The sequence below is a fragment of the Mustela nigripes genome, chromosome 1, assembly GCF_022355385.1.
Source record: "Mustela nigripes isolate SB6536 chromosome 1, MUSNIG.SB6536, whole genome shotgun sequence".
Taxonomy (NCBI): domain Eukaryota; kingdom Metazoa; phylum Chordata; class Mammalia; order Carnivora; family Mustelidae; genus Mustela; species Mustela nigripes.
The window spans coordinates 58,769,545-58,793,016 of record NC_081557.1 but is presented as its reverse complement, the minus strand read 5'-3'; the positions used below and the strand labels follow the sequence as shown (position 1 = coordinate 58,793,016).

Below are 23,472 nucleotides of genomic sequence, written 5' to 3'. Positions count from 1 at the left end.
TCTTTGCAAGAGACCTCTGTACCTGAAAACACCTATCAGAATAGTTGTATAAAGTTGCCCTCCTTTGGTTGGTCCATTTGGCTAATTAGTGAGTATGTTGAGTTTTAAGAAGAATAAGAATAAAAACAAACATTTATATAGTATTATATTCTCCTTTGAGGACACTGACGGAACATCTAAGTATTCTGGCATAGGGTACATGGCTAGACAGTGTAAGAGCTGAGACTTAAACTTGAACTGTCCAAGTATATTTGCTAATCTTGATTAGTCAACCATTTCATCTCCTGGACCTCAGTCTTTTTGTCTGTGAAATGAGTGGATCTCAAATTTGGGGGCCTTTGTCTACTCAGAAAGGGTAAAACACCCTATGTCTCATTTGCCCCAATCACTGTCAAGTTCTAGTGGCAAAGAAGCTGGTAACAAAGAATCTGACTGTAAAAACAAATCATGGGTGTGGGGAGGGTTATGTTCGCATATGTTTACACAATAGGGATATATTTATACTTAGAGATGATTTATCTTTAAGAGAACATGTGTCTTGAAACCTAATTATGGGAAAAGATTAGGTCAAAATATAGCTAATTAATGTAAACTATGTATCATTAAGAGTTAATAGAATTATTAATAACAAATAGAAGGGATGATGGTAAACCTAAGCTAAATTTATAATTAAAAGCAACAATGGTAGTAAATGACAATGATGACCAATTGAAGAAAACGATGATGTAGTAGCTTGCTCCCAAATTTTAGGATTTCTACCTCTCTGCCTGTGCCATAGAAGTTGTGTGACATAGCCAACGACCATATGGCAGCGAGCCTTTCTAGAGCAATACCAAATTAAAGTCCTTAATAAACTCTCTAGCAACATGCTTATTTAAGTAACAAATTAACAATCCCCAATTCACTTAGTAGTTGCTAGTCAGCTGCTCTTGGTCCCGTTTGAAAACAAATATAAAATGAATTAAAAACAAATATGAGGGGCACCTGGGTGGCTCAGTGGGTTGGGCCTCTGCCTTCGGCTCAGGTCGTGATTCCAGGGTTCTGGGATAGCGTCCCGCATAGGGCTCTCTGCTCAGCAGGGAGCCTGCTCCGCCCCCCACTTTCTCTGCCTGACTCTCTGCCTACTTGTGATCTCTCTCTCTGTCAAATAAATAAATAAAATCTTTTAAAAAATATATGAAATTACAAGTGATATATCTAAAAGAGCCAAAGAGAGTACGTGGTGTGATTGTGATGCCCTCACCTTCCATTCCTCTTGTGAAACCCCAGCTCACAATAAGAAACATATTTACTTTAAAATTCAGGACACACGTGCACAAAATCTCTTACTATATTGGTGTAGTTTGAGCCCTACATCAAGACGCCAGGACAAGCAGCTGAGTAGAAGCTAATTCCTAAGTTAAATTCTGCACACCTTGTGTGATGCCCTTACTGTGTGTGGGCAAATATGTATATTTATATGTAATTTAATTTAAAAATTAAAACTTCAAGCACTGGGCACCTAGGTGGCTCAGTGGGTTAAAGCCTCTGCCTTCGGCTCAGATCATCCTGGGATTGAGCCCCACGTCAGGCTCTCTGCTCAGAAGGGTAACTTCTTCCCCACCCTCACCCCCCCACCCCCCACCCCCGCCTGCCTCTCTGCATACTTGCGATTTCTCTGTCAAGTAAATAAATAAAATCTTTTTTAAAATTTTCAAAAAAAAAACCCACAAAACTTCATGAACTAATATTCTTGAACTCTGTGCAAAGCCTTCTGATATTTTCTACTCTTTTTTTTTTTTAAAGAAAAATATTGGTCATGATATATAATCAGTTGGTTTCACAACCCTCTTATGGGTTGTGATTTACAATTTGAAAAACACTACTCTCAAAGAATGTTGCCCAGATACATGTTCACTGTGACCTCCAAAAATAGCATGGGAGCTTCTTCTGTCTTAGAGATCTAAAGTTAGATCTTTTCCTCTTTACACACAAACTAAAGCACATTCCTTGGATGAATATGTTTGAAATTGTGGGTTATAAGAAAAGATGGCAGGAATTGGGGATGGTGAGCCTGGAGGAAAGAAGTGATGGCAGTGGAGGGGAGAAAGAGGCCAAGAAAGTAAGTGGCAGTCCTCAGTATTTCAGTGGCTACCAGGGTAACCAGGTATTGGAGGGACTGGGCATTTATCTCTCACCTTTCAGGATGGATAGTCAGCCTGATGTAGGAAGGGTGTTATGGTTCGAAGCCGACAGCAAAGAAAGAATTCTTGAGACGACTTTGATGCAAATAGGTGGTTTTATTAAAACATAGGAACAGGAACCATGGGCAGAAGGAGCTGCTGGGGTCATGGGGAGTGGACCATTTTATGCCTTCAAATTTGGAAGGCTTTAAAGAGATAGCATAAGTCTGTAAGGAATTTTGGAAGCAAGGTTTCTAGGACCTTGAGAGGCTAGCTGTTGTTGGGGAAAGGTCATTTATTACCATCTAATAAAACCTTAATCATGAGACCCTTCAGATGTATATGGTGGACCATAGGCTTGGGGGATGATTACCAACATGTATCTGGGGGCAGGCTGGTAGAGATAAAGGAAGTTTTCAAAAGACTTTTTTATATGTTAAAGTAGTCTTACAGAATCCTAAGGGGGCAGGGGAGGGAGGTTAGTCCAGGATTGCCTTTTGCCCTTAGCAAAGTGTCAACATCAAGGCAGTTGAATCTCTAGAGGAGTATCATCCTGCCCACTTCAAGGACTTGTCAATGGTCTGTAGGTAGTAAGGAAATTCAATAATATCTCTTCTGCCTTTGTTTCCCACATAAAGCCTACTGAACATTTATTGAGGACCAGCTACTTGCCAGCTTCTGTGCTAGAGAGGACCAATAGAAATATCATAGCAAATACAGTCAGATAATCTTCATGCAAAGAAACTACACTTTTCCAGTAATGAGACAGTCAAGTCTGCCTGATAACTAATGCAAATCTTTACTTATGATCCACAGTATTGAGAGATGATGAATTTTGTTAAGTTCTATTGATGGCTTTAGTGACTCTTAAAGCCCCTGTTTATCAAGGTATTTGATGTCAGTTTCTGAGTGTTTCTATGTATTCGGTTTCATGCAGAAAATGGATCAGTTATAGAGAAGGAGACGCCATCAGAAGGTGAGCTGCAAGCTTGCAAACACAGCCAAAACTTGTCCCACGGCTGCCTCTCCCATATTCTGCTCCCCAGATAAAAACAGGAAACCATGGAAGAGCTTCCATCTCAACTTTAAAGGAGACTTTTTAGAATTCTAGCTTTAGACACTTTTTTCCTGAGGAAAAAAATCATTAAGCTTACTTTTATTTTAGATTATTCCATTTGCAAGCACACAGGATCATGAATACATAAATCTTTTCAATTTCTCACAAAGTCTGAGTAATGCAGTCTTGGTTTTATTGCCTTTGGGCTGTCACCAATCTCTTTTAAACTTTAAAAGAAATCCACTAGAACTTGTTCGTGATCCCCTTCATAGTACTTCAAAATTCAAAATTCAGTGTTAAAGCTTTTATGGGGTTACTTGTGAGTTTAGTATTACATGTTCAAGTGATAGGAAACATATGTTGGTTCGATATAAAATGGATTTTCGAAGTATAAAACCTACCCTGGTAGTAAGAATTTGCCCAGTGTGAGAGACAGTCAAGAATAGTCCAAGTTCAGCAGGCGTTTGGTTGGAGTGAGGAAGATGTTACACAGAATTACCCTTGAGCTCCCTACAACCTTGAAATTGTATGTTTTGCTTAAATGGTGATTTCACCCACCATTACTGGATTCTTTTCCAAAAAAGAGCTTTCTATCCCTGCCTTCTGGAATCACATCCCAAAATACAAAATGACTTTTTCCTTAAATGAATGCATCTTTAAAGAATCACTTAGATTTGGTGGCTCAGTGAGTTAAGCCTCTGCCTTCGGCTCAGGTCATGATCTCAGAGTTCTGGGATTGAGTCCCGCATGGGGCTCTCTGCTCGGCAGGGAGCCTGCTTCCTCCTCTCTCTCTCTCTCTCTCCTCTCTCTCTCTCTATGCCTACTTGTGATCTCTCTCTGTCAAATAAATAAAATCTTTAAAAAAAAAAAAAAAGAATCACTTAGATCTAAATTACTCAGTAAGTGCTGTTTGGTCTCTTCTGACAACATTGCCAGAGCAAGGTCAAAATTATAAATAATAATAACAAGTTACTAGTAATAATAATTACTAATAGTAAGTATCAAATAATAACAAAGTACTAATAACATCAGTAATTGGTTTTAAATAGCTAAAATTTATTGACTGTTGTGTGGCAGATGCTAGGCTAAGGGCTTTAAAGACACTAATTTAATGACAACTCTATCAGGTGGTACATTCTTTTTCTCATTTATTGGGTAAGAAAGTGGAGACAGCACCTAGATGAGGCAGAATTAGACTGTAAAGTCACAGTATATTAACTCCAACGAATACACTCATAACTACTAGTTTATACATAATGACTATTATGTAAGTGTTTCTGACCCTTGCTAATGTCTGTTGAGTCATCTGAATTATTTGGCAATATCATAAATGTAATAGCTTAAGCATCCAGTCTTAAATGTTGAAATATTATGTCATAAACTTTCAACAAAGAGAAAATGGTTAAATAATTTATAATACATGTCTTCACTAAAGTTTTAAGGAACCATTAAAATGCTCTAGACAAAGAACTTTTAGAACACAGGAAAATGTGTGCAGTTATAGAAAATGCAATAGTAAAGTGCAAATTTTTTTGTGTACGGTATGACCTCAGTTTTCTTAAAAAAAAATCTATGGAAGGAAATCACTAAAATACAATGATTGGCCTCAGATGGTAAGATCTGTTTTGTTCAAATATTTGTTTCTTTAAAAAAACTTCTTTTTCCATAATGAATTTGCATTGTTTCTATGATTTAAAAAAAAAAGTTAGTTTTGTTTTATTTTTGGTTCTATAAAGCTATTTAATTGTCTCATACAAGTTGCATGGTTTCTGATTTGACATTATGATATGTAAAGTATCATGCTCTCCCTTCTTAAATGAAGATATAGTTGAATAGTCAGGTGTTCATTTAGCAGTTAATCAATCTGTATAGAAATGGGCAACACAGCTTCACTGTAAAGCATCTGATCACTAACGTGTATAAAGTCTCCTGATTTTACTTTACCCAGAATGAAGTCTAAAAGCCTGGAAGTTCCATCTAATTGCCTACCACTGAGTTCCTTATCAGCAGCACTGAGAGCGGTGATCTGGTATTTTTTGAGCTCACAGAGGATAGTGAAGACTGGTTAGGCTGGTTTGGAGAACTTAAGGCAAAGTGATATGATTTATAGTCAGTTTTGGCAATTCCTGCTAAACATAATCTGTCCCCAGGTCCCAGGGTGTCAGTGCTAGGCCTCAGGGGCTGAGGAAGCATAATTCCTTTATGACCAGGTATGATTAACCTGAGGAGCTTTGGGATGTTTCATTTTTAGGAAAGCTTGGGCTATCCCAACTCAGAGGTTGTTATTGTTGACATGTGTTTGGAAAACTCCACCCACCTCTTTTGTTGATTCATTCATTGTCACTTAAGTGCCACTCGGAACTTCTGCCACTTAAGGTCCCCTTTCCCCTTTTTGGCTTTGGATCTGAGTGGAAACTATGTAGCATCAGACTTTGTATTTAGAATCATTTGCAGAATAACTTTTAATACTACCCTTTATGGCACTGAGTGAATAAGACTAGGGCAAAAAATTTGAGCCTTCTAACTTGATCTGTAAGAAAGATGTACATACTGGGTGGTTCAGTGGGTTAAGCCACTGCCTTCGGCTCAGGTCATGATCTCAGGGTCCTGGGATCGAGTCCCGCATTGGGCTCTCTGCTCAGCGGGGGGCCTGCTTCCCTTCCTCTCTCTCTGTGATCTCTTCCCTTCCTCTCTCCTACTGTGATCTCTCTCTGTCAAATAAATAAATAAAATCTTAAAAAAAAAAAAAAGAAAAGAAAGAAAGAAAGATGTACATACTAGAGTGGTAACTGTTCCTAACCTAGCCCTGTCTAAAATACCTTATTCAGAGATCTTCATCGTAGAGTACCTTAGAAGCTACCTACCTGCAAGTCACAATGTTCATTCCTGCATTATAGAAGGAAAGAATAGAAATGAAGGCAACAACATTCTACCAACCTTAATTTATTCCTGGGCTAACTGTAGAGCACTACTTTGCCATCACTGATACACAGGCTCTGAAGTCCTCATTCCCTTCATGTTTAAGTTCATTCAAGTGGAAGAACCAGATGGGTTCTCAGGAACTAAATCTCTTTCATAGAGGAGGAGTCTGTGATTCAGGCTTAAACCAAGGGTGTTGCCATTATGACATAGGCCATTACCGAAAGGAAGGCAGGTTTGGCTCCTTGCCTCAGAGCTGTCAGATGTGCCCAGGGATTTGTGCTGTCTTTCGTGTTTTAGTAAAGCCAGGCCATCAGAAATGCTTCCTTGGATCATACCAGTGGTAACTTCAGGTGAAGAAGCATCTAAAATATTAGAGGGTGATATGAGAAATTCTGCAATAAGACATAGGCAGAAAGAGCAGGTTTGTCATTTACTCCATCTGTGAAGTTCAGGAAGATTCCCAGAGGCAGCAGTGTTTGAATGTGCCTTAGAAGAATGTATGAAGTGAGTGGATGGAAGGGAAGAAAGAGCTTTCTGTGAAAAGTCACGAATTTTCATGGAAGAAGACAGTGAAAAGAGAGGCTAACAGAAGAACAAGTTTGTGAAGCAGTAACGTGCTTCACTAAGAATATAGGCTCCATGCTGTAGTTGATGAGGAGTCAGCAAAAGATTTCAAGAGAAGAGACAACATCAGGTGGCCATTTTATGAAGAGTTCTCTGACAGCTAGTGTAGCTAATGCTTGGAGGGAAGGTGAGATTAGAGGGGAGGGACCCAGTTGGAGAGAGCTTCATTCATGCCAATGGCGGCAACAAAGAAGGATTTACAGACTACAGAGATGCTTTAGAGGTAGAATTGATAGGATTTCTCCCATCAATTGATGGCATTTGTGGTTGTCTTGTTAGATGTGGAATCAAGGTTTGAGGATAAAGTTTTTAGCTTAGATTATTAGGAAAACCGTGATGCCATTAAGCAAAGACTTTATGCCTGCTAAAGCCATGATTTTTGTCTGAAACCTTCTCGAAACTATGGTATGACTTCAGCTATCGCCTAAAGTTCTGTGGCATCTGCCATTTTTCACTTTCCAGAGCACTTTCTCTTGTTTGATCTCATTAAACATGCAGTTTGACAGATGAAAAACTGAAGTGAGTGATTTGGCTAAAATCATTCACCTGCATCTGCCCAAGATGGGAATAAAACCAAGTCTCGGTTTTCAGTTTTAAGTCAAATTCCAAATTTGATAGTCTTTCACCCCAGTCCCCTCACCCTTTTTTCTATTTCGCATGGAAGATACTAGAATCAGAAAGACTTTTGAGTAGCAGAGAAATCTGGGAGCTTTGGAAAAGCCATAGAGAAATCTTGGGAGTTCTGGGGAGGAAGAGGCAGCCAGCAGAGGGGCAAAAAGAAGCAAATGGCGATGAGCATTCCAGGCCTTCCACCTGTCAGTGTTTGCATTGCTATAGTAAAAAAGCATCCTGTTGTATGAGTGTGCCTATAAACCTCATTACTGCCCTCCACATTAGCCCAGGGTGGTGGGAGTGGAAGGCGGGGGGAAGGACCAGCTGGTGATGCCTGTGAATGGCACTCAAGTTAGTCCTTGGGTCCCTCCCATCTGTTCATAGGGTCCTGGGTGGCTTACTAATCAGCATTACACTCAAGACCTGTCCCCCAGCAATCTTAACCTGGGAATGAGTAGATTTATTGGTCCTGCTAGGTGAGCTTGTCTATGTAGAAGCTGTGAAAATAAGACTGCCAATTTGAACATGGAATCTCAACTTCACTGAGCAGAGGGAATGGAGGGTCTTGGTTCTTACAAACCCAAATTTCTCTCCTAGAAAGAGTAGAATCACTTCACCATGGTGGGAGACCTGTTTTGCGATTATCTTCTGTCCGTGTGGGTAATTGGGAAGAGAGAAAATGCTGGTCTGAGATAAGACTGGCATTTGTGGGCATGAAGAGAGTTTTCATCTCAGGTGTCATTACTGTCTTTTTCAAGAAGCCAAAGGGGCAGTGGTTCCAAGATGCCTGGAGACAGAGAAAGAGGATTCTTGATGAAAATTGCTCAAAGCACTCTTTTCTTTAAGACCGATGTGATGTCTTCCAGGATCCTCAATAACCACTTGCTCTAGGGATCAGCTCCCACGTGTGACTGACTGACTTCAAAATGGTGGTCAAATACTTATACTTAATAGAGACACGATCTGTGATTGTTCAGCTCTCATCCTTCTGGGAGGTTTCATTGATTATCTGTCTTCCTGCTTAGACTCTCAGCTCCTGCCTCAGGGACTCCTCTGATTTCATCTTGCTCCCTTGTCCTACAGAACTGTGATTGGCAGGTTCAACAGCTAATTGTAAAACAAATCAGGAGAATACTGCCTTTTTTTTTTTTTTTTAGATTTTATTTATTTATTTGATAGATAGCGATCACAAGTAGGCAAAGAGAGAGGAGGAAGCAGGCTCCCCACTGAGCAAAGAGACCAATGCAGGGCTGATCCCAGGATCCTGGGATCATGACCTGAGCCTAAGGCAGAGGCTTTAACCCACTGAGCCACCCAGGCATCCCAGGAGAATACTGCTCTTAAAGAACATTCATTTATTTTTGACTTTTCTTCCAAATGTTTTTGTATGTGGAGGGGGAGAAATCCACACTGAGAAAGGCCCTCCCACACCCATGGGTGAGATTTAAGTGGACCCTGTTTAGTTTCATGACCCAACCTAAAACCTCTGAGACTCTCACAGCTTTCAAACCCGTCGGGGTAGCCGTTCTGTCAAGACTTCTTAAAAGTGTTAGTGATAATTCCATTTTATCCCTGAAAACCACTTTGAACATCTTTTAAATCTTCAAGCAATTGAGCAGATTCAACCCCTCAGTTCTGTTTTCCTAGTGATAATTTGTTTCTGATGAATACACTTACAGCAGGTTTTTTAAATTAAACATTTACACTGAAATGCCTCCCCATCTTAGGTGAGCTTGATTGATTCTTATTTGAGTTTTTAAAACCATCATTGGATTTTCTAGCTTGGGCACTTTAAGTCTGCCATAGGAAATGACAGGGAAAAATAGTGGATGGTTTCCATGGCCACCACACGGCTGACTGAGGGAGAAACAGACAGGGTAGGGGAACGAACAGCGCCATACTAAACTGAACTGCAATAATGATCAGTAGTTCAGAGAGGAAATTTAAGCGTCTGGGCTCCACTTAGCAACAATCAATCAATCAATACATGAACAGCAATATCTGCACTGTGGCTTCACATTTATATCCTGTACCTATAAAATACCCAAACAAAAAGGAAATTGCAACATATATAAAAATTAAGTCATTAAGCACATTTGAAAAACACTTCTAGGTTAGAATAAAAATAATAAAAATTATCCTAATTTCCAAAGTTTAGCTATTCCTCCTGAAATACCAAGAAAAACTTTCAACAGCAAGGTCTTGAGCTTAGTTAGCATTAGGACTCTTTTTTTAGTTAAAACGGAATGCGAAAGGGGTTGAGTTCTCAGATTGGAGGGACCTCGTTTCTTGACTTGGTGTTGCCACACAAAGAGGTAGAGGGTGAATTTGCTTCCTTAAACCCTCTCTTTCTATTCTTTCCACCTAAAGGCTCACTGAGGCAGGCATTTCCTGGCCCAGGGGAGCCGGCAGACTCCTGCCTGCTAACCTAAGACTGGACCTAAGCAAAGAACTTTGTTTACTCTTTTAAAAGAAGGTACCAGACCAACACTACCGTGGTGGCATTTCAAACACCAGCAGCTCACTAGATCGGGGGACGGGAACGTTGGGTAAGAAGTCTCAGCTTCCCTTCAGCAGGCTCCCCCAGCAGGCAGCGGCCGCCTCCCCCCCTTCCAGGGCTAAGTTCTTGTCCGAAGAGAAGAAAAAGAAAAAGCTGAGGGAAACATCTGGAAAGTGCCCCGTTACTGCTTTAAAAGGACGGCGAGGAGAAAGTAATCCCGTCTCTTAAATTGGCCCTTTTGTGTTGCAAAGCATCTCAAACAAGCTCTTCCAGTAGGCTGAGAAGGTGGCCCCACCTGCCTTCCTCCTTTGAGGCTTTGGCCACAATTCAGGATCCGCAGGAGTGTGCGCTGGGAGGGCGGAGTTAGACTCCAGTACTACTCAGACGGGCCCGGAGGAGGGGAGCAGAGCTGAATTTGGGAAGCAGCTCCCTGCTATGCTGGAAACCTCTGGAAACTGGCTAAGGAGCTGCGGTGAGAATCATGCTACTTTTCTCAGACCCATTTCTCTTGACAGGCCCGTGGGGAGTCGGGGCCATTAAAAGGAAAAGAGGAGGGCACGTTCCCCTCTTTTTCCCTTCCTAGATCAGCAGTGCCTGCCACTTCTCAGCACCCACTGCTTGCGGACGTCGTAAGGCTGCTCTGTTTTCCTATCTGCTGCTCTCCGTGGTCTAAAGGAACCGCATGTAGTTTATCTTCCCTTCCTCCCCGTCAGTGCAGCCCCAAACCCACACGTCATGAGTTTAATTCATCACTGGTCACCTCCTGCTAAGTCTGTCTCATGTGAACTGCCAGACTCTTGCTACTGTGTCTCACGGACAGAAATTGAGGAAAGTGAAATTCTTCCTGCTGATCTAAATGGGTTCCAGAAATGCCTGGATCCACACTGATTTCAGATCAGATAATTAATGTATACACATTCTGTTGAAATAGCCAGAGCCTGCTGAGGCAAAGTGCAGTTGGAACGCAGGGAGGTAGGCTGGTACGTGTCTGAAAGAACCAATAGACTTTGGGGTTGAACTCTTCTTTCACCAGTTACAAACTATACAGCCTTGGGAAACCACTGAACTTGGTGCCTTCAGTTTTATCATCTGTAAAAATGGAGTTATATTACTAATTTAATAAGGTTGTTTAAAGTTTAGTAGTTGCATGTGGAAAGCTGCACTCCAGGACCTTCTAAGGGACAAAGACCATGGTTGCTTATGGGGGGGGGGCATGTTATTTGTTAACAATCTTAGCTTAGTAGCTAAGAATGTCAGCTCAAATTATCCTGCTTGATTTCTAAGCAGGACTTCTAAACTTCGTGGTTAGCTTATATTAGCTGAGTAACGTAAGCCTGTTTCCACAGCTGCAAAAATCAGTGGTAATAATAGCAGTAACTATTTCCTGGATCTCTAAGGATTTGAAGACTTAATGCTTCGTATGTAAAGCTAGCACACAGCCGATACTCAGTAAATGTGAGCTGTTGTTGTAAAGCAGGAATCTGTGGAGCTAGACAGTTGGCATCTCTAGATGAAATTCGTTGTTGTTATTGTTGTTTTAAATGCAGAGGTTGGACAAGATGAATCCTAAGGGGCCTTCTGTGTCCTAACGTCTGTGTTCCTAGGTGCAGCCACTAGCCTATCACATAGACCCACACCTTCCTTGGCAGGGGCCATAAATAAAAAATTCAAATCTATCTTTTGTTGGGAACCCAACATAATCTATGTTTTGGACTTAAAAATCACAGCCAGAGCATGAAGCCAGATGCCTCATTTCTATACTACCATGACTTGATTTCCTTATGAACAAACATTTTCACAGTGCCAGATGCCACTTTGCATGTCTGGACTTTGAGGACAGAGAGATTCGCATTCAAACACTTTACACTAGTTTTAAGAAACTTTATGCACACAAGATGACTGAGAGCCGTATTTGTTAGCTTTTCCAGTTTCGGTGTTATTTTTGAAAAGGAACCTTAACCTGTAGGTCTGCATTCTGATGGCAGTTAATATGTATCTGGCAGTACAACTGAGCTGTTAGCACCCGGTTTAAAAACCAGTCCGGAGTCACTCCTCCCCACTGCCTCTGGGGTGAGGAAGTAGACTGCTGGGCTGGGAGATTTGCATTCTCTTCAGATGTAGGCTTCCCTAGTCAGCACAGTCTTTGTTACTTTATTCCCTCCACCCCCGCCCCCAAATCTGCCTTCCACAATTCTAAATCCCTTTTGGGTGCTCTGAGGTAGGCTAGCACCCCCATTAACGGTAGAACAGTTGATTGCTGGTTTTTTAGAATTAAGTTGTTTGCTGTAAGACTACCCAGAAAATAAGGACTGTGGTGGTTTTGTTTTTTAATATTTTACTTATTTATTTATTTGACAGAGATCACGAGTAGGCAGAGAGGCAGGCAGAGACAGAGGAGAAAGCAGGCTCCCTGCTGAGCAGAGAGCCAGATGTGGGGCTGGATCCCTGGACCATGGGATCATCCGGAGCTGAAGACAGAGGCTTTAACCCACTGAGCCACCCAGGTGCCCCAAGGACTGTGGTTTTTGATGCCTGGTACCTAATACAGGCAGTCTTTGCTCGGCATGGTAGTGTTAGACTGTCAACATGACATCTTAAAAATGATCAATGGTGAAAACTATCATTGTGACCTCTTAAATTTTTTTTCAAAATATTAAAAACTCTTTTTGTTGGTTACAAAAATGGGGGAAAAAAGCAAAACAAATGTTTGTTCAGTAGGGTGTTATTTGAAGTATTAGAAATGTTGAAAATTAAAGTGTTTGATTTCTTTGCAAAAAAGAGTTGTTCGAATAGCGCTTGCCTTTTTCTTCTTGCTGCTCATAGAACACGATAATGGAGCAAGCATCTTTTCTCTGCCTTGGCAAAGGGTCCTATGTTTTTCTAATTCCGAATCAGCTTTCAACTTTTTATCCTTTGCACATTCAATGTTATAAAATATCTCTGAGAGTTTTTTTTTTTTAAAGATTTTATTTATTTATTTGACAGAGAGAAATCACAAGTAGATGGAGAGGCAGGCAGAGAGAGAGGAGAGAGAGAGGGAAGCAGGCTCCCTGCCGAGCAGAGAGCCCGATGCGGGACTCGATCCCAGGACCCCGAGATCATGACCCGAGCGGAAGGCAGCGGCCTAACCCACTGAGCCACCCAGGCGCCCCACTGAGAGTTCTTTTGATGTGACGTTTTTTCCTCTGAAACGTCTTCATCCTTTTTCGCCCCAACCACTTTCTACCTTACGTTCTCAAGTTTGCCTTTACGAGGTTCCTCTGGCTGTGTATCTGTCCTTTCTCAAAGGGTGCAGTGCGGACTGTCTGCTGTTAGCTGTATCTTCTGTAATTCCACTGTTCCATGTGAATTTCACTTCCATTACCACTTTCGCTTTGTATGCTGTGCCCTCATCTTTGTTGGCAAATTCCCTCTTTCAGTTATCCATTTTGGGAAAATGTCTGTGTTTATTACTATGACACAGGGAAGCAAAATGACTATATGCTTTGCTGTCTGTGTGTGAACGGAACAAAAGGTGTGCGGTGACCCATGACCGACATACTTTGAGAGGAGTGACATGGTATGTCACCGATGGTGGTATGCATCTGTTACTACATAGTGATTTGTGGACCGGAGCAAGTTTTCACTTTATTCACACACAGTTAATATACCGCGATAATCAAAATTTGAATTATGTTGTTAGGGAATAGGTGTTACTTAATTAAACCATATTAATGGAAAACTGAGCATTTTGAAACCATACAAATGCAAAACTGCTGCTAGTTGCTTAATAATAAATGTTTGTTGAATGAATGCGTGGGCTCAGGCAGTTACACTGACCTTGTTCTGCAGTCTCAGTGTCCTAACAGCCTTTTGCCTGCGGCTCTGCCCCATCTCCTCCTTCCTGTATAATATGTGAGCCTCGTGCCTCTTGGGCTAAAGGTCCAGCAACTTGGGGCGTCTGGGTAACACAGTTGGTTGAACACCCGACTCTTATTTTTAGCTCAGGTCGCAATCTCCCGTCTGGCTCTGTGCTTAGCATGGAGTCTGCTGGAGATTCCCTCTCCCTGTGCTTCTCCCTCCAGTGCTCACTCTCTCTCAAATAAGTAAATCTTAATAAAAAATAAAAAAAAATAAAGGCCCATTTCCTAGCTACCTTTTTAAAATCACACTTCTCTTTGAGTACCCAACCTCAGTTCTAAAACAGACTAATCTGATCAACAGATTGACACTGTAAATGTGGAAAGGACTCTCAGGCTCCCAGGGTTCTTTCTTTACCTGAAAGGGAAGGATCAGCATTTTGCAAAGGAGGACTTTTTTTTTTTTTTTTTAAGATTGATTGATTTTCAGAGAGAGAGAGAATGTGGGCAGAGGGAATGTCAGAGGGAGAGACTCTTTTAAGCAGACTCCCCACAGAGAGAAGCCAACAAGGGGCTCAGTCCCACAACCTATGAGATCATCACTTGGACTGAAACTGAGAGTTGGATGCTTAGCTGACTGAGCCATGCAGGCTCCCCTTCAGAGGCCTCTTGAGTCCAGACTTCACTAGGGGTGCTGAGACTTAGGCAGCAGGAGAGAAGGGTCTTGTGTCAGTAGAACTTCTCTGGCCTTCTTATCTCACTAATATCCAAGAATCAAGAAAATCCTAAAATCTGCTAATTAACAAAAAAAAGTGGAGGAGACCTGGGAGAGGGACTCAAAGGTAATCCTAGCCTTCGATCTCAGGGAGTTTATATTCTCACATGGGCTATGAATTCTGGACACATATAAGCAGAAACAGTGGTGGTTACCAGCACTGGTCTTGTCTGATGTGGGTTCAGTGCTGGTTCTGCTCGTTCCTACTTCACTGATCTTTCCCAAGCTATCTAGGCTCTCCGAAACTCACTTCTCTTTCTGTAGACTGTAATAATTATCTCCCAGGGTTTCTGAGAGTCTTGAACATAGTAACGGACACATTTAAAGTAGGATCTTTTGTAGAGTAAGAACTTGGGAACCAGGAATGATTTTAGTTACTGAGACACAGTTCAGGTGGATGTCATTCGTTTCAATAAGACCATCTTGTCCACAGGGTGCAGGGTGTGAGGGTACGATACAGATGGAATGTGACGGAAATTACCCAGCCTGTTCGTTAGAGCCCAAAGACTAAGACCTGTGTTTTCTCCTGCCTCTTTATTGATTGTCAGTTGCTGGTTGGGAATCTGTATTCTATTCTGCTCTTGCAGAGTCAGACCCCTAAATTCTTTTGGAGTATGTCTTTTGGGTATGTTCAGAAGCCTCTTCAAAGCTTTTAAGAACAAGATGCTCGAGTCACACAGTGGTAGGGCCCTGCTTGCCCCTGTGCTCCCAGGACAGCCTCTCCTGGAATGAGCAGGTGGCCACGGGGGCATCCCCATTGGCTTACCCTGCATCCTCACAACCATTATGCAGACACTTGGAGACTTTTTGAGAGAAGCACTAAGTCACTGTTACACTTGACGGCTGACTGGGCCGGGGCTCTGGGTTTTGGCTGTGTTTAAAAGAGTGTCGATCCTCCCAGGGACTTTGCCTCAGTATATGTGGAGTAGAGACAGGGCACCTGCATTATAAAAATGTTTCCTGGGTGAGGTGCCGGCAGAGCTGAGAACTGCTGTTCTAGTGCCCGTGGGTGCCGGTCTGAGATCAAAACGAGCTCTGCCTGCAGTTTTCTGGCCGTGAATGTGACCTCTTGCCTGGGGACTAGCATGGCCTGGGAGCTGCAGGCTGGCCTTGTGGTATGTCAGAGCTTGGTGGCTGTGGATCCGTTTTACCCCAGGGCAACAGTTCTTCAGCACTGTCCCCTCCTCCTGACTGAACTTTTATAACTGCTGCCTAATTGGCCTCCTTGATTTCACCTCCCTCTCTGAAGCCTCTGTTCCACTCCACTCTGTCAACAAAGCCCTCTTGCTAAAATGAGAATTCCATTGTCACTGCCCCTCACTCCCCGATCTTCTAGCCACGGAGAACTGTTCTTTTTTTTCAGCATATGATATTTCTGAAAGTCTTCATGCATATTGTTTTCCTGCTGGAACTTCCCAATTAAAAGTAATAGTACTACTTTCATAAATAACAAAATGCTTATTTGAATATCTGTTATTTGTTAGGTCCTGTGCTAAGTGTTCTACACATGTCTGAGAGACTCTAAGCCTCTTAGAAGCCCATTCTAAGACCTGCTCTGAGAAGACTTCCACATCCCCAACTGCCCAAGAGCTGAGTGAGCTGCCCTTTCCTCTGGGCCCCTTGGATCGCTAGCAAGAAGTTCAGTGCATTGCATTGTAATTTGCAACTGAGGATTCAGCTGTTCTCCCAGGGGCACAAAATCTAGGACTTTGTAATCCCTTGTGCAGAATAGGCCACCAGCAGTCATGGGCTACCAGGGGGACGGAGGGGAGCGAGTCTTGGGCCAAATCATCTTCGATCCTAAAGAAACTTCTGGGGGCGCCTTGGTGGCTCAGTTGTTAAGCGTTTGCCTTGGCTTACCTTGTGATCCCAGGGTCCTGGGTTCCAGCCCCGAGTTGGGCTCCTTGCTCAGCAGGAGGCCTGCTTCTTGCTCTCCTACTCCCCCTGCTCTCTCTCTCACTGTGTCTCTCTCTGTCAAGTAAATAAATGAAAATCTTTAAAAAAAAAGAAAAGAAAAGAAACACCTGGCTGCAGATTGTTCACCTGACAGTGAATGAGCAGCTGTAAAAGTCTTATCATCTGTAGGTCATGTGGGCACAGAAAAGATGTATCCGAAGGACTCTGCCTTTGCACAAGCAGTGTGTTGTAGCTTTTGGCTCCCAGGGCATTCTGGACCGCAGTCAGAAAGACTGCCTAACTATGGGCTCAGCAGACCAGACCTCCCACTACAAGTGGCACATCGTGGGTTAACTTTGTTTGCTACCACAGAAGGGCTGGATTGCTTCGCTTCATCTGTTAGGAAGGCATTTCACCAACAAACTAATGAAAGGCAGTGCATTCTTTTTGTGTGCCCTTTTTTTTTTTTTTCTAGCCCTGTGTTTTTACAGGCAGAGACTATAATCAGCTGTCATGATAGCTATAATCAATTAGCTTATGGGCTGTTTTTTTCCATCTGGACTAATTGAATAGTTGCTTTTGTTTTTATTTTTGTTTTGCCTCTCTACCCATTCCTGTTACTATAGAACCATATGACTAAGCCCCCTGAAAACCATCAACTACTCCCCTCTCTCTCTCTGTCAGCCTTAAGATGTGGCAGTGACCCATTCATCTGCAGAGAGATTCACATCTGCATTAATATTGAGGAGTTACTTATTTGAAAAATATGTGGAAGTGGAAAGCAAAAATTAAACTAATTGGATGAGATATTTAAATTTAAAATTCTGGCAATTGCTTTCAGTCAACTTGTATTGGTGTCTGTGTTGTTGCGAGCTGGCTGTGCAAATCATGTCCTCTGTAGCTTCAAAGGAAAATCTAGGACTTTCTAACGTAGAGAGGTAACCTGCACTTCCTTGAAAAGATGGGAGATCCGCTGCACTGAAAAAGGTTAAGCAGAGTATCAGATTAGTAGAATTAAGGGGAAAGAGGTGATGGGCACCAGAAGAGATTTGTTTCTGTTGAAGCTGAGACATTTCTTGAATAAACCACAGAACAGAGATGCTTCTCTAACAGTAAACTTAAGAGCCTGGTTAGCAGAAAACTTTTGAGTTGGCAAACATTTCAGCAAACATTTTTTGCATGCCTATATAACTCCAGATCCTTGGTGAGGACAAAAAGGAAAGTAAGATGTAGACCCTGCCTTCAAGGAGCTCAAAGTCTAGTAGAAGAAGAAAGATTCACAACATAACAAACACTGGGGTGTCTGGCTGGCTCAGTCAGTAGAGCATGAGACTCTTGATCTTGGAATTATGAGTTGATACCCCATGATGGGTATAGAGATTACTAAAAATAATAATAATAAATAAACTTAAAAAAAAAAAAAACTACACAGCATTAAAGATGGCCTATAATGGCAAAAGGGAAGAAGTGGGATTAGAGAAAGAAAACATAAACTTTCCCAAGACCTTGTGTTGTATGCTCAAAAGGAAATCAGTCCTGACCCCTATCTTCAGGTTCCTATCTGCAAAATGGGTATAATCCATGCCAGTGACCTAATTCTTTGTGGAATGCATTTTGAAGAGCACTTAGAAGAGTCTTTGAGCTGTTTATACACCCCTAACAATACCTATTACATAAATTCCATTAAAAAAAAACCAATACATTTAAAGCAATGCTCACTGAAGTATTCATTAAATTTTATTATCCATTTTATAGAACACTCACTAAGCGATCTTGAAGTTCTTGTAGAAATTAGAAAACTAAGTGACAGTATTAATTCCACTGGCTAGGTAGAGAAAGCCAGGACATGAGAGTAAGGGACCTGGCCAAGGACCCCAGGATCTGCTCTCTTACTTCTTTGTCTCTGTGCTTGGGGACCTGACTATAGATTTACTTATACATGGTTTTCTTCTGCCGAGAATTAAAAACAAAAACCAAACAAAATAAAAAAAAAAAAAATGTGCTTATGCCTTTGGAGATGGGATTCTTTTCATGGAGTTTTAAAATACATTCAGCAGATCTTCACTGAGGATCTGCTATGTGCCGAGCATGGCAGAGACATTGGAGGGCCAATCAGACAGTCTGCACCTTCACAAAGCTTAGAATCCAATTATGGGGTAGCAGTGTAGTGCAGTCGCGGAGGTCTTACAAGCTGCATTTCACTCAGCTTGACAAAACAATCTGAGAAGCCTCTTGCAGGAAAAAAACGTCAAAGCTGGGCTATGAAATTCTGAGAAACTAGTCTTGAGGAGTAGAAAGGAAGAATAGTAAGAAGAAAAGTAGGACAGTAAGAAGGAGCACTCAGCCTGTCTTAGGAAGTAGTTCAGTGGGCTGGGATCGAGACCCGTGTGTGATGGAGTCTGGATTGTTAAGGAGGGCCCAGATCACGGAACGCTTTTTATACCCAAGATGGAGTTTGACCTTTAATCTGAGGGCTCTGGGGCCAGTTAAACGATTTTAAGCAGATGTGACAGGAGCAATATTGCCATTAGAAAAAAAAAAAATCACTTATCACTTCTGTGAGGAGAATGAACCGTAGGGAAGACAATTATTGAGAAGACTGGGATGAAGGTTGTTAGTGTAAGGGGTGGGCAGGTAAGCTGTAGGTCTCAGGGGGTTGCTCTCACTGCTCTCTTTCGAGGGCAACACTATGAGGATTACACGCATGGTCATTCCCAGGCCTTTTGAACACAAGGACTCTCTCTTCAACTGCCTGAGAGTGGTTGTATTTCTAGATTTTGTTGATACAGCTAATACTTAATGATACAGTAATATATTGAGTTAAATTTAAATGAATGCACATTTAGTCAACCGGGTAACCTATGTACATTTAGCATTAGTAGTACATACATGTAGGAGACACTATTTTTTTCAAGATTTATTTATTTCATTCTTAAATTCTTAAAACTAATTTATTTATTTGAGAGAGAAGGACAGAGAGTGAGCTCATGAGAGGGTCGGAGGGAGAGAGAATCTTCAAGCAGACTCTTGGCTGAGCACAGAGCCCATTGGGGCTTGATCTCATGACCCTTGAGATCATGACCTGAGCCAAAACCAAGAATTTGAGGCTCTGCTGACTGAGCCACCCGGGTGCCCCAAGATTGATTTATTTATTTCAGAGAGAGGGAGGGGTGTAGCGGGGAGGGAAGGAGCAGAGGAGGAGGGAAAGAATGCCAAGCAGATTCTGTCCTGAGCATGGACCCAGCCCTGAGCACAGTCCAACCCCAGCGCTGCCAGTCCCCCCACCCCACACAGGGCTCCATCCATCCCACCACCCATGAGATCATGACCCCAGCAGAAACCAAGCATTGGGCACTCAACAGGAGAGACACCCAAGTGCCCCTGAAGGAGACATGATCAATTCAGTCTATAGAATGTTTGGTGCCCTGTGAGCTTGAGGATTCTTTGTCAAAACACTAAGCATTCTAGTGAGTATTTGATTCTTAAACTTGAACCCAGAGGCAAGGAGGATTTAGAATTATCAGTAGTTAGTATGTTAACTAATTCTTTTGTAGGGTTGGTAGGTATTGTTTGTTGGGTTTACTGTAGCCAGCAGCCTTACAGTACCACTTCATTTTACTAACTGAGAAGTCAGTAGCAAGGTTTGGCTTCTGACTGATACTACTTCAATACCTCCTGGGGTTTAATGGATTGAATGGTTCTGTTTGTTTGTTTGTTTGTTTGTTTGTTTTTTAAAGATTTTATTTTTTTATTTGACAGAGATCGCAAGTAGGCAGAGAGGCAGGAAGCAGGCTCCCCACTGAGCAGAGAGCCCGATGCGGGACTGGAGCCCAGGACACTGGGCTCATGTCCTGAGTCGAAGGCAGACGCTTTAACCCACGGAGCCACCCAGGCGCCTGGATTGAACGTTTGAATTCCAATTCTACCACTGTGATTTGGGGCAAATTATTTAATCAATAGTAGTATCTGCTTCCTTATATATAACTTTACAGTTACACTAAACATGAAAAACACTAAAAATCAGTTTAATAAAATGTGAAGATTAAGAAAAAGGAGAAATAAAGTTGAAGAAAGAAAGGGACTAAAATGTGGGCAGAATGCAGAAGAAACAGGAAGAAAAGAAGATAAGGAAGGGATAAAAGGTAAAGCAGCATGATGGGAAGATAATTTATTAAAAGTTAAGGTTTTAAACATCCATTATCTACTTTAATAATGATTTAACTCCATGTGGCATATACCCATTGGGTATAGTTATATTTGTGTTTCCTGTTCTTAATTTTAAAGATCAACCAAGGGATACCTGGGTGGCTCAGTCGTTAAGCAGCTGCCTTCAGCTCAGGTCATGATCCCAGGATCCTGGGATGGAGCCCAGCATCAGGCTCCCTGCTCAGCGAGGAGCCTGCTTCTCCCTCTCCCACACCCCCTGCTTGTTCCCTCTCTCGCTGTGTCTCTCTCTGTCAAATAAATAAATAAAATCTCAAAAAAAAAAAATCAACCAACTATTTGTTTTGTTTAATTGCTTAGGAATCAAGTTGCTCTGTATATATGGCTTCAGTAGAAAAACCCTTACCCTCACATGTATTTGACCTAATAGTACATTTTCAGGTCCACTCTAGCAACTTTACTTGCTCCACACTTTCTGATCCTCTAGAGATGAATCATCAATCCAATACCCGAGTTAAAAGACATCTGTGTTCCTAGCTAATGCTCTCTTCAACCTTGCACATTTTCAAGTGCTCTGGCAAATACTGTGTGCCCCAGTCAGAAAACAGTGCTGTCAGCCAGCAGTTGATGGAGCAGGTGCAGAATTACAGAAGATGCAATTGCCACAATAGTGTAGAGAGAGTTTCCTAAAGTGCTCCTTGGAGTTTATCCATCTCTTCTTTTTAAAGCATATTTATCATTGTGTATTAAAATCTCCAGTAAAAGCCTAATGGATTAAACTGGAATAATTTATCTTGTGAAAATACATTCCTTACACCGATACCAGATAACCACACCCTTTGGCCTGGATTTCAAGGCCTCCATGATCTGGTTTTAATTATCATATCATTTTTTTCCTTCTTGTTGCTCTTGTGGGGACATGAACCCCACATTTACATATTTCCATCAGCCTGCCCCTGAAAAATACTTTCTCATGCCAGTACTCGAGTGCTCCTGTGTCTGTTGTTTTCTTGACTCTGGGAATCCCTCTTTTATGCAAACCTCACCCATTTTTCAAGTCTCATTTCAAGTCCTACTTTTTCTGACCATTCCAAGTTCAGATGACCTTCTGAATTCTGCTACTGTGGCATTGTGATTTCCAGGGAAAACTTAAGGATCTAGAGTTGGGATACCTTGGTTCAAATCTTACCCTGGAGATGTGATTTTTTTTTTTTTTTTTTTTTGCTTTCTTTGGACAATTTCCTTATCATTAAGAAGACAGATAATATCTTAAAGGTTGTGAAAAGGACTAAAGCAGAAAAACTGGGAGAAAGCACTATGAAACTGGTATCATATATTTGCCTAGTATATTTAATTATTGTTTCCATTTTATATGGTCATTAGCAATTAGACATATTTAGTAAACACTAAATTCTTTAAGATTTTTATTGATTTATTTGACAGAGAGCATGAGCAGGCAGAGTGGTAGAAAGAGGGCGAGGGAGAAGCAGGCTCCCTGCTGAGCCAAGAGCCCCATGTGGAGCTCGATCCCAGGACCCCGGGATCATGACCCAAGCTGAAGGCAGTTGCTTAATGGACTGAGTCACCCAGATGCTCCATAAACACTAAATCCTTAAAAAGAAGAATGCATTCATTCTCTATCAGGACTTCCCAAATGTTAATGTACACACGAGTCACCTGGGATCACCAGGGCTGATTCATTAGCCCTGGGATGGAGCTTGAGCTTCCATGTTTCTAACGTGCTTATCTATGGACCATACTTGGATTAGCAAGTATGGTCAATCCAGATACCAAGGTGAACGATAGTAACACCCATGCTCTCAGTCTGCCCTCTCTGGCTGCAGTCTAGACATGGGATTTGCACAGTGACCTTCTCCCTAGTGTCCAGCTACGTTTCTGTGTTTATAGCTTTCTTCACAACTGCAAAAGCCGGCTAGCTTGGTACACAGCTTGGTCACACATAGCTGTTAGTCAGCTTGGGGTGTCAAATGCAGTTACATCAGAATAAATAGAAAATTCCCCCAGGAAACTTGCGGGGCTCCCACAGGGTGAACTTGATGTACTCTGAGGTGCCTGCTACATGACGGGAGCGAAGTGACTCACTTGACGTCAAGTCACAGACAGACGTCATCTCGTTACCTAGAAAGACCTTATGCAGCTAATGAATCCACGGAGGTGTCTAAATGAGGAAACACAGTGGGCGGCTGTGTATTCGATCAACCCTCAGTAGTGCAGAGCCTCCACTGGCCAGGGTGGCCGCTGCATTTACAGACCCTGCGCCACGTGATCTTCCCTTTAAACATTTTATCAGGGACTTCATTTTGACCTTTGAGGAGTTGTCAGTCTTCTTTATCTAATTCCTCATGCATGCGTGGGGCAAGAAAGCCTGAGTATCTGTTTTGAATGCCTAGTTTCATTGCACAGTTCCTACAGGTGTGTGGGTGTGGAAGGTGACTGCTGAGACCATGGTTTTGCAGCTAGGCCCACTCACGCTCTGGCTCTGGGGACTTGAGGCCTGTGACCTAGTCTAAGCCTTGAGTTTGCCATTTCTCCAAAGGGGCTGTTAGAAGAAATGAGATAGTTTGAGTTAAATGTCTAACACAGCCCCTAGCATAGTTAGTGCTCACACACATTGGTTATGTCTGTTATATAATCAGTGACAGTTACTGGCTTACTTATAATGCTTCACTAATGTAATACTACACTTTACTGCTTTTCCTGTGGCAGAAACACATAACATGAAATTTATCATCTTAACCACTTTTTAAAAAATTAACATATAATGTATTATTTACTTCAGGAGTAGAGGTCTGTGAATGATCAGTCTTAAACAATTCACAATGCTCACCGTAGCCCATACTCTCCCCAAAGTCCATAACCCAGTCACCCTATCGCTACCCCCCCACCCCCCCAGCAACCCT

The 23,472-nt window shown here is 42.0% G+C and overlaps 1 protein-coding gene across 17 annotated transcripts in view; it reads left to right on the top strand.

Moving 5' to 3' along the window:
- DLG2 (discs large MAGUK scaffold protein 2) overlaps nucleotides 1–23,472 on the top strand; it is a 1,549,658-nt gene that overhangs the window by 1,297,629 nt on the left and 228,557 nt on the right. Inside the window, exon 1 of one of the 17 annotated variants that reach the window (XM_059412087.1) lies at nucleotides 10,269–10,349. The exons of the other annotated variants lie outside the window; for them this stretch is intronic. Coding sequence (XP_059268070.1) covers nucleotides 10,313–10,349 — 37 coding nt within the window. The 5' untranslated portion in view covers nucleotides 10,269–10,312. Of the gene's footprint in view, nucleotides 1–10,268; nucleotides 10,350–23,472 lie in introns of those variants that run through there. 17 annotated transcript variants of the gene reach the window in all.